The 13455-nt window shown below is 54.5% G+C and overlaps 1 protein-coding gene across 3 annotated transcripts; it reads left to right on the top strand.

Moving 5' to 3' along the window:
• The first annotated feature begins 2479 nt into the window (after window positions 1-2479).
• Window positions 2480-12898, top strand: Lzts3 (leucine zipper tumor suppressor family member 3). 3 transcript variants are annotated; one of them, XM_028878577.2, is made up of 5 exons: window positions 2480-2594; window positions 7655-7816; window positions 8310-8786; window positions 9123-9914; window positions 10326-12898. In XM_028878577.2, the coding sequence occupies exons 2-5, from the start codon at window positions 7676-7678 to the stop codon at window positions 11022-11024; spliced, it is 2109 nt and encodes a 702-aa protein (XP_028734410.1). In that variant the 5' UTR covers window positions 2480-2594; window positions 7655-7675; the 3' UTR covers window positions 11025-12898. The 3 variants fall into 3 exon arrangements, with proteins under 3 accessions (XP_028734410.1, XP_028734408.1, XP_037061116.1); XM_028878575.2 differs by having other exon boundaries at window positions 9123-9977; XM_037205221.1 differs by lacking the exon at window positions 2480-2594 and adding an exon at window positions 5230-7373 and having other exon boundaries at window positions 9123-9977.
• The last annotated feature ends 557 nt before the right edge of the window (window positions 12899-13455 follow it).

Below are 13455 nucleotides of genomic sequence, written 5' to 3'. Positions count from 1 at the left end.
GAAGAGAAAACTGACTTCCAGAAGTTGTCCTCTGACCCCCACGTGCCTGTCAGGGTACACCCACTCTTTCTCAAAAACTCATCAATAATAATTTTTGAAAGGATAAGACACACTCTTAAAAGCATGAGGCAAAGCACTTGCTTTAAACTGATAAACCAGCTCTGCCACCATTTCCAGTGAGAAGACAATGAGATAAGGATGGAAGATGAGAAGAATTCTGTGAACAGGAAGAGTCTATAATGCATTTTCACATAGGTCAGATGTTTAGAAGAACTGTCCTCCTAGAAATTGGCCATTTGACAGATGGGGCCAAGGAAGGAATAGAAAATTCATAGCCTAAATACTGCCAATGACATTGAGACCAAATAAACAGAATGGGCAGAGGCAAAAAATAACTTTTTTTTTTCCTTTTCAAGACAGGGTTTCTCTGTGTAGCCCTGGCTGTCCTGGGGCTATCTTTAGACCAGGCTGCCTCTGCCTCCCAAGTGCTGGGATTAAAGGCATGCAGCATCATTGTCCAGCCAAAAAACAACTTAAAAAGAGGATGTGTGCCGGTGCATACCTTTAGACCCAGGACTTGGGAGGAGGCAGAGGCAAGCAGATCTCTGTGAGTTTAAGGCCAGAGTTCTAGGACAGCCAGAGCTGTTACACAGAGAAACCCTATCTGGGGGATGGGGATCTGTGTGGTGCTGGGTGGAGCCGAGATTCTTATACATACTAGGTTAACTATCCCTGAATCACGCCATCCTCTCCTAGTGCTCCAGAGGCAGAGGGAAAGCGGAGCTCTGATTTCAGGAACATGGTGAGTACATAGTGAATTTAGGGGACCAGGCAGCCAGGGCTACCCAGTGAGAACCTGTCTTAAAAAACAAACAAAAACCCTTACCATAGCTCCTCAAAATATACTTAATTGTGTGTCAATCAAAATTCTCTCCTGCCTGGCATGGTGGCACACACCTTTCATCCTGGCAGCCTGGTCTACATAGTGAGTTCCAGGACAGCCAAGCTCTGTAGAGAGACCCCGCCTCAAACCTTTTTTAAAACAAACAGAACATTTCTCTTGGGAGAATCTCCCCATCTTCCGCCCTTTTCTCGTTGTCTACTCATTGAAATGGGAGCAAAGTGGGGCTCATCGGGTAAAGCAAGTGTGACATGCGGCAGGCACATTACCTCTCTGACTGGAAAAAAAACAAATTTATCTCATGGTATGGTAGTCACAGCCAGGAGGACCACTACAAGTTCCATGACGTGCTAGTTTACAGAGTTCTAGAATATAAAACTGATTTGTCATTGACTAATAATTGTGAAATAGGAACTTAGTTTATTTAATACATTTAGAGGCAATCATTAGAACTGAAAACAGGCATTCATTAAAGTCACCATAGATAATAAAAACAATTATAGAAAAAAAGCAAAAAGATAAAAACTATGACATAGGATGACTGAAGGCCAAACTTATCAGGTATCACAACAGATATGAATTATATCTCATGCTAGCCTTTTGCTGAAGTCTGGGCCTAGCTTGCGTCCCCATCCTGATGAAGCCAAGGCCATAGTTCAAGGCGGACTGCTTCCTCAGGCAGTCTTTCTGCGCGCCTGGCAGTCACTGCAGTATACTCCACGTGCACTTGCCAAGGTGTCGATCTGAGTCAAGATGAAGTATTCACACCACTCAGCCTCTCTGGGATGGGGAACGGGATTGTTAGTTTTACACCAGGCACGAGCACAAGGTGAAAATGTTCAACCCCACTGGAGTATAAAATACATATTTCCTGTAGCGCCAAGTTTTAAATTGGTCGGTGTATTGACTCTTTCCTCCAGCGATAAGGTAACCACAGGTGCCTTCACACCCCGAACGCACATTGCCGATTTGAAGAATCTTAAGTTGTTTGTTTTTCCTTAAATTTTTATATTCTGTGTATGGTTGTTCCGACCGCATATTTGTGCAGCACCCGCGGAGACCAGAAGAAGGTGTGGGATCCCTTGGAACTAGTCACCATGAGTGCTGGGAATTAATCCATGGGGTTAATTAATGGGGTCCGGTGGAAGAGCAGCCAGGGCTTTTGACCACTGAGTCGTCTCTCCAGCCCGATTTGAAGGTTTTAGGACGGCTGCACCACAAATAGCTGGTGCAGGAGTTGAATCAGAGTCCAAGTGGGGTTGTCCCCAAACCAAAGGGCTCATACTCTTTGTTCAAGATGTGGGATTCAGAGAGACTAGGAACATGCTGGAGTTGTTGGAGAGCGGAAACTAGGGGCTGACACCAAGAATTTGGTACAGTGGTGAAAACGGACTGAGGCCGGAATATCTGTGCCACCCAGCCTGTGGGGCAGGCGGGCCAGCGCTCAGCGACCAAAGGGGTTAAGGCACCGAGTCCCGCCCCCGTCCAGGATTGGTGGCTCCAGGGGGCGTGGTCGGAGGGCGGGCTCGCGTTTGCCGCAGCCGCTGGTGGGCGGGCCGGGCGCGGGGCGGGAGGGGCCAAGAGCAGAGCCGGGCCGCGCCGCGAGCCCAGCGGGGCGGGCTTCGGGCTGCGCCAGAGAGCGGGGCAGCTGTCGCTGGTGTCTCAGCCTCTGCGCCGGACTCTGAGGCAGTGAGTAAGTGATACAGGCCTGCCGGGGCGCCCCTCCAGGTTCTCCCTCGGGTCACCATGCCCGCTGCATCGCGTGCCGCTTCTAGTCGGTGGGAAGCTGGGGAGGGGGCGCGTCCCGCTGCTAGGGTACCGGGAGTTGGGGAATGAGGCCGATGATGTCATGGACGCTTCACCCAGCGGGGGTGGGGGGGTGGCGGCCGGAGGGGGTGCGGCCCGGATTATGTCACCTCTTCTCTCTGCACCCCGCCCCCCCTCCTGGGCCACGCGCGTTGATGGGGACCCAGGGAGATTTGGGTGGAATTTCTCCAACCGCAGGGACCTCTGTGGCACCTTTGCAGAGGATTTGTGGCTGGGGTCTATGTGCTAGGAATGGCGACCCTTCCCCCCACACACACTCTGACACACATGCACAGCAGAGGCAGGCTCCTGTGTGAGCGGGTGGGTGGGGGTGTGCTGTCGTTACCCTCAGCCCCTAAGCATCGGCTTCATCAGAGCTGGGATCCAGGGGATGGGCCTCCTCCCCTGCAGGTGCCCACGTTTCCAAGGAAAGATGCATCTCCTCTCATACATCCCAACCAAGAAGTTCTGCTCCCTGAATCCCTTCCCTTAATCCTTCCTGGAAGCCTTTCCTGGTTCCTCTGTCTGAATTCATTTCCTATTTGCATTGCTCATCACCAACATTCCCACATGCATTTGCCTTGCATTTTCTTGATGTCAGGGCCCAGAGACCCCCTAAAGACATCTTTTATGGCCTGAGGTAACACAGGCCTCCTTGGGGAAGCTACACAGTGAAATCTCCCTGGGGCATCCTGAGCTAAGTGCTCCAAGACCCCTGGGGTATCAAGGATGCCAGGCTGAGAAGCAGTATTTGGACTGGTTCCAGAGGAATATAGCATGGGCAGAGAGCTGAGAGTAGGTTGTAAGTGGAGTGAAGAGCTCGTGTCAGGAGAAATATAGGATGGCTATCGGGAGAGGCCTTAAGGACTCTGCTACAAGCTCTACTTGGTTGTGGGTGCCAGAAAGAAGAATATCAGGCATTTGACACATAGTACGGTTCCTTCTTTAAACTGCTGTAAGATAGGTGTGAGAATCTGAGGTGGAATCATCTGCATGAGGTTCCATTCCCATCAGCTGAGCTGTGATTTACACCTGGAGCTGATGCTGCAAGAACCCTATTGCCCGGCTCATGGAAGGGTTTATTAGCCAGAGTCCATCTGGCCCCCTTGACTACTAATGTTGTAATATCACAGACACTGAGGGTTGATGGAACCAAAACAGAGACAGGCTCAGGCAACAGGCTATCATCCCAGAGTGATGCTGTTCAACTGCCCTTGCAGATTACAGTTCCCTCGGAGGCCAGTCCAGGCGCCTGGCCTACAGAGGGAGCTCAGCCCTGCCTCTCCCCTCTGTTCCTACTTACTTACCAGGGAACTATATTCCACTCCTTGTCCTTCCAGATCTCTACTAGGGTTTTGAGGAAAGAGTTTGCAGGAGCTCAAGGTTGGAAGAGGCAGGGGATAGGAAGTAGTTACAAGGGGTTGACTATGACAGGTTAGAATCATGGCAAGGAACTCTGGGAATTGCCTACCGGTTGACTCGGAGCAGTCCTCATGTACAGCATGAGAAGGGGGTGGCTCAGGACGGACCCTAAACATCTGAATTTGACGAGGATCCACTCTCGAGGAGGAGTGAAGCAGAGTGGCAGATGACCACCCCCAAACTGTGGTCTGATCTCAGGAGGAGTGCACTTGGCAGTTCTTTATAAAGCATCTTCCCAAACCTTCATTACGTTATCCCCTGTCACTCAAAATCAACACGGTTGCTCGCTCCTGTGTGTGTTCCTTCCTCCACCCCGGCCTCTGGTGCAGCTCCCTTGCTGGTCCTCTGCCTGTATCTCACTAGTGGCGCCAGCCTTCAGTGTTTCTATCACATCTGTAATTCCTATCAGAATTGTGGCTTTTGGTAAGGTGCATGTGTGCATACACACAGAGGGGTGATGGGGGTCCTACTCCATCCCTCGCTGCCTTATTCCCTCCAGCCATGATCTCCCACTGAACCTAGAGCTAGGCTGGCAGCCAGCCCATCTCAGTGCTCCTCCATTCTCTGCCCTCCACAGTGCTGGGGTTACGGGCGCGGGCTCAGACACAGCTGGCTTGTGTGACTGCTGGGGATTCAAATTCCGGTTCCTGTGCTCCGGCAGCAGCCCCTCCTGCTCACGGAGCCATCTCCCTGGCCTGTGGTTTTATTATTGTGTTTCCCATTTGCGTTTTTGAGACAGGATCTAATGTAGCCTGGACTGGGCTCAAACTCAGTATGTATTCAAGGCAGACCTCGAACTCTTGATCCTCCTGCCTCTGTGCCACCATGGAAAGTTTTCAGGGTTAATTTTAAAAGAGAAAGGAAAAGCCCTTTGATTTCAAACTTAAGTGGGGGGCCTCTACTGTCCTCTTCCTCCCCAACCATTTTTTTCCCCCTGAGATAGGGTTTTCCTGTGTAGCCCTGGCTGTCCTGGAACTTGCTCTGTAGAGCAGGCTGGCCTCAAATTCATAGAGATCTGTCTGTGTCTGCCTCTGCCTCCACGAGTGCTGGATTCCACAGGAGTCACAGACAGCTGTGGGCTGCCACATGGGTGCTGGGAATTGAAGCCGGGTTCTCTGGAAGAGCAGCCAGTGCTCTTAACCGCTGAGCCATCTCTCCAGCTCCACTCTGGCCTCTTTTCACAGAGGATTCAGCTGTCTCCTCTCAGCACCTTTCCATCCCTGTGCTCTGTCTGCTTTTGCTTTGCACCGGTTTCTAAAACCGTTTTGACATCTTCACCAGTCATGTTTTCAGCTGCTAAATCCGGGCCACACTTCAATTCCAGTTTCCCTTCTGGACCCTTTCTTCTTTTCAACACTAGAAACTGCCCCTGTATTCTCTTTCCCTCTTCCCTCCCTCCTTCCCTCCCTGTCTCTCATTTTGTTTTGCTTCTTTGTTTTTGTTTTAAGATGGACTCTCACTCTGTTCTCAGAGTTGTATCAAACTTCTGGGCTCAAGGGATCCCCATACACACAAGTAGCTCAGGCTGCCCTGCAGCTCCCTCTGCCTGCATTTCTTCCTTCCCCTCCTCCTCTTCCTGATTTTTCTATACTAGGGTTTGAACCTAGGGTCTTGCACTTGCTAGGGAAGTAGTTGATCACCGATCACTTTTTTCTTTTTTTAAGACAGGGTCTCACCAGATTGCTCAGGCTGGCCTTGAATTTGCGATCTTTGCTTCAGCATCCCGAGTAGAAGAGATTATGGGCCTGTGCCTCCAGGCTAGTTAGTGCCCCTATTTTGAATCCCCTCCCCATTTTGGCTTTCGGGCACAGTGTCTCTTAGACTTTTTCCTGCTTGCACACTACCTCCCCAGACTTATGGGGCTCCACCACCCTTGTTGCTGGGCCCGCCCACACCACTCTGGGATGCTAACAATCTCAGTCTTTCCACCCTGGAAGAGGTATCTTTGGGTCTTCTCAACAACACCTATTTCTCCAGAACAATCTCCCTCCCCCTGTCATGTTAATGATGTCACACCCACACCTGTGCCCGAGCCGCCTCTCATGTTCCCTCCACCTGAGCTCCAGCTGCATGACGGTTTGCCAGTTCTTCCTGTAACCATGCCCAGGCTTCCTTCTTGGCTTCAAGCCTCAGGCCATTTGATTTTCACCCTGCCAGTCCCAGCTTTTCCCTGCATTGAACTCAGGGAGGATGAGAGAGGGGCCGATGCTTAGTGTAGAAGGGGGTCTCCAGGCTGAGAGCTAGCAGGCTAGAGTATCTCCCACGTGGAGACAGCAGGAGCCAGGGTAAGGCAAAAGAGGCTGAGGGCATAAATGTACAGAGGCCTCACTCTTGGGGTGGCGCACCTGTACATCCCACACTTCAGTGTTTCCCTAGGTGCTTCATGTGCACAAGACTAGTGTCAGCCTGCACGTGAGCACAGAACAGCCCAAAGGAGGAGGGTGGCAACCGTGCTCACCCTCCTCTGCAATGTCGACGACCAGCTTGCTGGTGAACGTACCCGCTACCTAGAGCCACAGTGTAGACTGTGACCAGAAGAAATTGAAGGGCACGTGTGTGGGCAGCCTCCCTGGGTTTGGAGCCTCACAAGAAGGAAGCAGCATCAGAATTAGGCATCTTGGAAGAAAGAGGTCTGCAGAGCATTCAGGGGAGCATGCATGGACCTCTTAACAGGGTGCCCTGCCTTCTCTCTGGGGTTTATAGGCCTGAAGAACATCCCTCTTTCATAACTGACACACATATTTGAGCTACTAGAACCTCATGCCAGTGACCGGGATTTGCCTGGTACTCCTGCCCACCTGTGTAATACAGCTCTCCGCGACAGGTGTTCCAAGGTGCTGGCTTGAGACAAAAGAACCAGGAAGCAAGCTAGGCCTCTTTGAGCGGGGAGGCCTTGCTCCCCCTCCTGTGGGTAAGCTTTGAGGGAGAGAGCACACCCAACCGAACTGGCTCAGAGGACTTCATGGTCAACTGAACGGGGTCAAGGTCCAAAGGGAAAGGGGGGGTGTGTGTGTGGAGGAATGGCTAATCCAAGAACTCTTCCTGGTGGTACTGCATTCTTAGCAAGGTTCAGCAGGCATGGCATCCTCAGGGGTCATCATCACTGGTTGCGCAAGTCCCGCCCCTCCTTCACCCACCTGTGGGAAAAGCCAGGAGGGAGGAGCTGGCTGCTGGTGTTCTGGTGTGGCTGCGTCCCTGGCCCGGTCGCTGCCCGTTTAGGAACTGCTATGGAGTTCTGATATCAGTGAGTGGGGCACTCTGGGGCCAGGCCACCACGAGGCCACGTTAGGAAAACCTCCCTCCCTCCGGGAGGGCTCCCTTGCCACCTGCTGCAGCCGCAGCAGCCCGAGTCTGTCCGTCTGCATAACCACGGCCGAGCTGCGCCCACCGGCGACCTTGGCGCAGGCCGCAGCGGCAGCTCCGCCCACCCACCTCCAAGACTGGGCTTCTCTCCCGCGCCTGCCGCCTCCCGAGCGAGGGCCTAGGCGCTCGGCAGCTCCGTGTTCAATTCTTCCCATTTCACAGAGGAGAAAACTGTAGTACGGGATGGCTTGGTCGGCTAGTCCAAAGCACGCAGCTGCTTCGGGCCTAGCCCGGATTTCCAGAGTGAGCCACATGGCCCCTGCAGACCCGGCCTCGGAGGGTCCCAAGCTTGAGGACCCGCCGGCCCCCCACCTGTTTGCAAAGGTAAGGAGAGAAGTCTCGCCTGTAGTTAGCCTTCACCTTGTTTACCACCCCTGACTGGGGCGGGGGTTGCTGGGAAAGACCCGCACTGTCCGTCATCCTTTTTTTGTGTAGGGTTATTTGTGTCTCTCCTTTGCCCTCTTAGAGTCAGGTGCTTCTTTTCTCGACGAGTCCCGTCTTCCCAGCCCAGGAAGCTGGACTGTAGCAATCATGATCCAGGGTAAATTTAGTGAAAACTCAACTCTGGGAATTGCAGCGCCGTTAAGTCACTGAGTCTGGGAGGCTCATGGGTGGAGTGGGGTGAAGGAGCGAGCCCCGCTGAGAAGGTATGTGCATGGTACCTTGGCACAAAGGCAGAGCTATTCCTTCATCTTGGAAGCCTGGTTATACTCTGGGGTCCGCTGTAAGGAACACAGAGATAAGGTAGGGCCCGGGCCGACTTGCTTGGGGCCGGGGGTGGATTCTGACCTCTCTACCTTCCCACTTGTGCCCACAGTGCCCTTCTGGCTTAGTCATGGCGAAGCTGGAGACGTTACCTGTGCGCGCGGATCCCGGGAGGGATCCTCTCCTGGCCTTTGCCCCCCGGCCTTCTGAGCTTGGACCCCCAGATCCCCGCCTGACCATGGGCAGTGTGGGTAGTGGGGTGACCCATGCCCAGGAGTTTCCTATGAAAAGCGTGGGCACTCGAACAGGGGGTGGGGGCAACCAGGGCAGTTTCCCTGGTCCTAGAGGCGGTGGTAGTGGAGCCGGCCGGGAGAGACCTGGCCGCTACCCATCAGAGGACAAGGTTCTCGCCAACTCTCTCTACCTCAATGGCGAGCTGCGGGGCAGTGACCACACAGACGTCTGTGGTAATGTGGTGGGCAGCAGCGGGGGCAGCAGCAGCAGCGGGGGCAGCGACAAGGCCCCACCACAGTATCGTGAACCCAACCACCCACCGAAGCTCCTGACCACCTCTGGCAAGCTAGACCAGGTTAGTCCCCAGGACCTGAGGGCCTCATAAGCCTGGTTTAGAGTGGGGGGTAACTGAGCCAGGAGGTTAAGGTGGGGCTCCTTAGGGGGAATCTTGGGAGCCGGGATGAGAGCTCTGGTGGGGAGTTCTGGAGTGCAATCCTGGGGCTGAGTCTCTCTTGTGGATCCAGGACAGAGATGCTTGTAGGAGACTTGAGGTGCAGCCTCAGATGGGGAGACTCGGTGAGATCTAGCAGGGGCAGGAGGTGGTTCTCGAACAAGTCTTGGGCATAAGGAAGAGGAGGGGCCAAGGATAAGGTCTCAGTCTGATGCCTCTTCCCCCCTTCCTTTTATGCAGTGCTCAGAACCACTCGTTCGGCCGTCAGCCTTCAAACCTGTTGTACCCAAGAACTTTCATTCCATGCAGAACTTGTGTCCTCCACAGACCAATGGGACCCCCGAGGGACGACAGGGCCCCGCTGGCCTCAAGGGCGGACTGGACAAGTCTCGGACCATGACCCCCGCGGGTGGGAGTGGGGGTGGCCTCTCAGACTCAGGCCGGAACTCACTCACAAGCCTGCCTACCTATAGTTCCAGCTATAGCCAGCATCTGGCACCCCTCAGTGCTTCCACCAGCCATATCAACCGGATTGGCACTGCTGGCTATAGCAGCGGCAGCAGTGGCGGGGGGTCAGGCTACCAAGATCTGGGGACCTCCGACAGCGGGCGGGCCTCCAGTAAGAGCGGGTCGTCATCATCCATGGGGCGGTCAGGCCACCTGGGATCTGGGGAGGGCGGAAGTGGGGGCCTGCCGTTCGCAGCCTGCTCACCACCCTCGCCCAGTGCGCTGATCCAGGAGTTGGAGGAGCGGCTGTGGGAGAAGGAGCAGGAGGTGGCCGCCCTGCGGCGCAGCCTGGAGCAGAGCGAGGCAGCCGTGGCCCAGGTGCTGGAGGAGCGGCAGAAGGCCTGGGAGCGGGAGCTGGCGGAGCTCCGGCAGGGCTGCAGTGGGAAGCTGCAGCAGGTGGCGCGCCGCGCCCAGCGCGCCCAGCAGGGCCTCCAGCTGCAGGTGCTGCGGCTACAGCAGGACAAGAAGCAGCTGCAGGAGGAGGCGGCCCAGCTGATGAGGCAACGGGAAGAGCTAGAGGACAAGGTGGCCGCCTGCCAGAAGGAGCAGGCCGACTTCCTGCCCCGGATGGAGGAAACTAAGTGGGAGGTGCGGGCTGGGGGGCTTAGATCTTTCTTCTCTGGCTCCCTTTCAACTTCTCTTCCTCAGGAGACCCCAGAGCAGCAACTTACTGCTGTGTAGTGGGGGGGGGGGGAGTCGTGAAGGGAGTAGGGCCGAATCAGTTCAGAGTGGCCATGAGACTAGAGGCTGCCCTCGGGCTGTGTCAGATGAGACGCTTCTGTCTGGAGTAAGGCAGGGAGCCCCCGGTGGGCTGAGCCTGAGTCCAGGGGAAGCTCCGTGCCTCCGGAGCTAGATCTGGGAGCTGGGTTGAGATGAGTCCTTACTCCCTCGGCTCTGCCTTTACCCCGGCTTCTGCTTCTGCCTGTCCCTGTCCAGGTGTGCCAGAAGGCCGGGGAGATTTCCCTCCTGAAGCAGCAACTCAAGGACTCGCAGGCCGATGTGTCGCAGAAGTTGAGTGAGATCGTGGGGCTGCGCTCCCAACTTCGGGAGGGAAGAGCCTCCCTCCGGGAGAAGGAGGAACAGCTGCTCAGCTTGAGGGACTCGTTCGGCAGCAAACAGGCCAGCCTGGAGCTGAGTGAAGGCGAGCTGCCCACTGCCTGCCTCAAGCCTGCACTGACCCCTGTGGACCTGGCCGAGCCACAGGAGGCACTGGCCTCCTGTGAGAGTGATGAGGCCAAGATGCGCCGGCAGGCTGGGGTGGCAGCTGCGGCTTCCCTGGTTTCTGTCGATGGGGAGGTGGATGCTGGGGGAGAGGGTGGGACGCGAGCCCTGCGCAGGGAGGTGGGGAGACTGCAGGCTGAGCTGGCTGCTGAGCGGCGTGCCCGGGAGCGCCAGGGTGCCAGCTTTGCAGAGGAGCGCCGGGTGTGGTTGGAGGAGAAGGAGAAGGTCATCGAGTACCAGAAACAGCTCCAGCTGAGTTATGTGGAGATGTACCAGCGCAACCAGCAGCTGGAGCGGCGGCTTCGGGAGCGTGGGGCAGCAGGGGGTGCCAGCACGCCTACTCCCCAGCATGGTGAGGAGAAGAAAGCCTGGACCCCCTCCCGCCTCGAGCGCATCGAGTCCACAGAAATCTGATTCTCTATCTGCGTGCACAACCTTCTGACAAGTGCCCTGTCTGAAGGTCGGAGTCACCAATGTTCCCTTCCATTCATTTCCCTTCCCATGTGTGCTGCATATCCCCAGACCAAAGAGGTTCTCAAAGCAGCTGTGACCAGCCCCCTTTCCCCCAGTCCATGCAGCTCCAGCACTGCCTTTGTGGGGAGCCACTCCAGACCCTCCTGCCAAGGAGAGCGTCGGGGAGGGCAGAGTGCATGGCGGGTGAGGTCCCAGGTACAGGGAGCATGCTCCTTTTCTGGAAAGCCTCTCATTGGAGATGGAGGCAGGCTTGAATTGCCAGGAAGTACCCTAGCCCCCTTCCCGGATCTTGGGCCACTGCTGCTGGCCACCTTGTGTCCAGTGCTACTGTCTGTGCTCTCCTAGGCCACACAGCCTGAAGGAGCCTGCGCGGGTCTACCAATGCCGACAGACCCTAGGCTCCTGGTCTCTCTCCTTCATGTGGTGTTCTCCTTCCCCAGGCAGATTAGCAGGAGAAGTAGGAGCAGATGGCCTGCCTGTGGTTGAGAGGGCTACCTGCCCAACCCCTCCCCCAGCAAGGTATCTTTGGCTCAGCCTTAGAGCCTGGACTAGTCCTGAGCATGTGCCCCTCTGTGTATATTGAGGGAGGTGAGAGTCGGGGCTGGAAGCGCAGTACCCAGGGGAGACCTGCCTTCCTATTCTTGGAAAGGGTCGCCTAGAGGCTTCTCAGCCCCACCCTCACCCTCTGGCCAGGATCCTACAAGGCTATATCCCCTGCTGCTTGGTGACCGTCCCCAGGGTCACTGTTCAGCTCTAATGATAGCTATGAAGTGCTACCTGCCTCTTAGGTATTTTGTTCACCCCATTTCTGAGCTCAGATGGATGTCTGATGTCTTCCTGTGTTTTCCCTCACTGTCTCCACCAGCCTCCTGCTTTCACGCTCACATCACCTTCCCAGGCTGCCTTTTCCTCCGAGTCTCACCTTTGCTCCGAGCAGAGAGCCCTGCTCGACTCTCGGTGGGTGCCCTGCTCACTTCTCAGACCCACTGGCCCAAGTCTGAGCCTGGGCCCCTTGTTTGAGGGGCCAGTCAGGGTTGGATGGGACTGTCCCTGAAGAACAAGGCTAACCTTTGAGGATCACTGACCCTCGGGTTGCTCGCCAGACTCTTGAGTTGGCTTATGTGTCCGGGCAGGGATGGCTGGTATGGGTTGGGACAGTCAAGGTCACTCACTTCCTTATCTAGAATCTCTCAGAGTCTCTCTCCCCAAGACAGGCAGGGAAATTCTAATTTCTCTTTTAAGAAAGTAAAATTTCCAATTCACCAGCAATAACAATCAGAGGAGACTTGGCCCTCAGTCCTTGTATTTCTCTTTTTCACTCCCTCTTCCTGCCCCAAGATGAACTTTTGGGGTCTGGATGGAGAGGATTGGTATCTACTGTGAGCAAGTCCCCAACCCTGACCAGCCTCCTCCCATGACTGGTGACTGTTCAACACGCTGTGTACCGCCCACAAAAACAGGAGTGCCCTCTTTGTGCCCTCCGACCCTTTGCACAGCTCCTTCTGGGTGGTCCTCAACGGGTTTTTGACCTTGATTGGAGGCCACTCTGGCAACCACTGCCCATTCCTCTAATCCTTCACTGTACCTGCTCCAGAGCCTGAGCCTGGTCCACAGGGGCTGGGAGAAGGCATTAACACAAAACAAAACAGAGATGGGGGGAGAAAAAAAATGAACAGCTTTGGAATGTCCAACCACAAAATAAATTATATATAAATATATAAATATATATATATATATATCTACCATATGTGATGGAAAGACTTTTCATTTTCCGTTCCCAAAGAAATAAAATGGAGAAAGCCTCTTAAATGGCATTCTGTGGCCAGCTTGTATTTTTGCAAGTATGGGAGGTAAAGTTTGGGGGTGCAGGCAAAGCTGGAACAAACATTCTCTGGAGGAGGCATGGGACAGGAGGAACTCATTGTGCTATGCAAGGAGATTGGCTCAAAGCTCAAGTCTTCCATGTTTGGCCAGGAGTCATGGTTCACCTTTCCTACCAATGGGGCGTGGGAGCGGAGAAGGCTTCCTCTTCAGCTCAGGCTGTTAGCAGTGCTACCAGCTGGCTCTGGCTCAGGAGCTGTACACTACGCTGCTGTCCAGAAGGCAGGTGAGATGGGACAGCTAGGTGCAGCCTGCAGTCACTTAAAACACGTAAGCCACAGTGAGTAGCATAGAATCACAGAATGGGTTTTCAATTAATGGCAAAGAGACCCATGTATGCCCTAAGTAGTGACCTGTCCTTTATGGTAATTCCTTCAGTCCTCACAATGCCTCGTAGTTTAAAAGATTTTTTTTTTCTGTAAGCATTGCAACTAGATCTACACTTTTTTTTCTTTTGGTTTTTCAAGACAGGGTTTCTCTGTGTAGCTTT

This window comes from Peromyscus leucopus, chromosome 4 (assembly GCF_004664715.2).
Source record: "Peromyscus leucopus breed LL Stock chromosome 4, UCI_PerLeu_2.1, whole genome shotgun sequence".
In the NCBI taxonomy this organism is placed as follows: Eukaryota; Metazoa; Chordata; class Mammalia; order Rodentia; family Cricetidae; genus Peromyscus; species Peromyscus leucopus.
The sequence above is the reverse complement of the archived record's forward strand: the minus strand, read 5'-3'. Positions and strand labels throughout refer to the sequence as shown.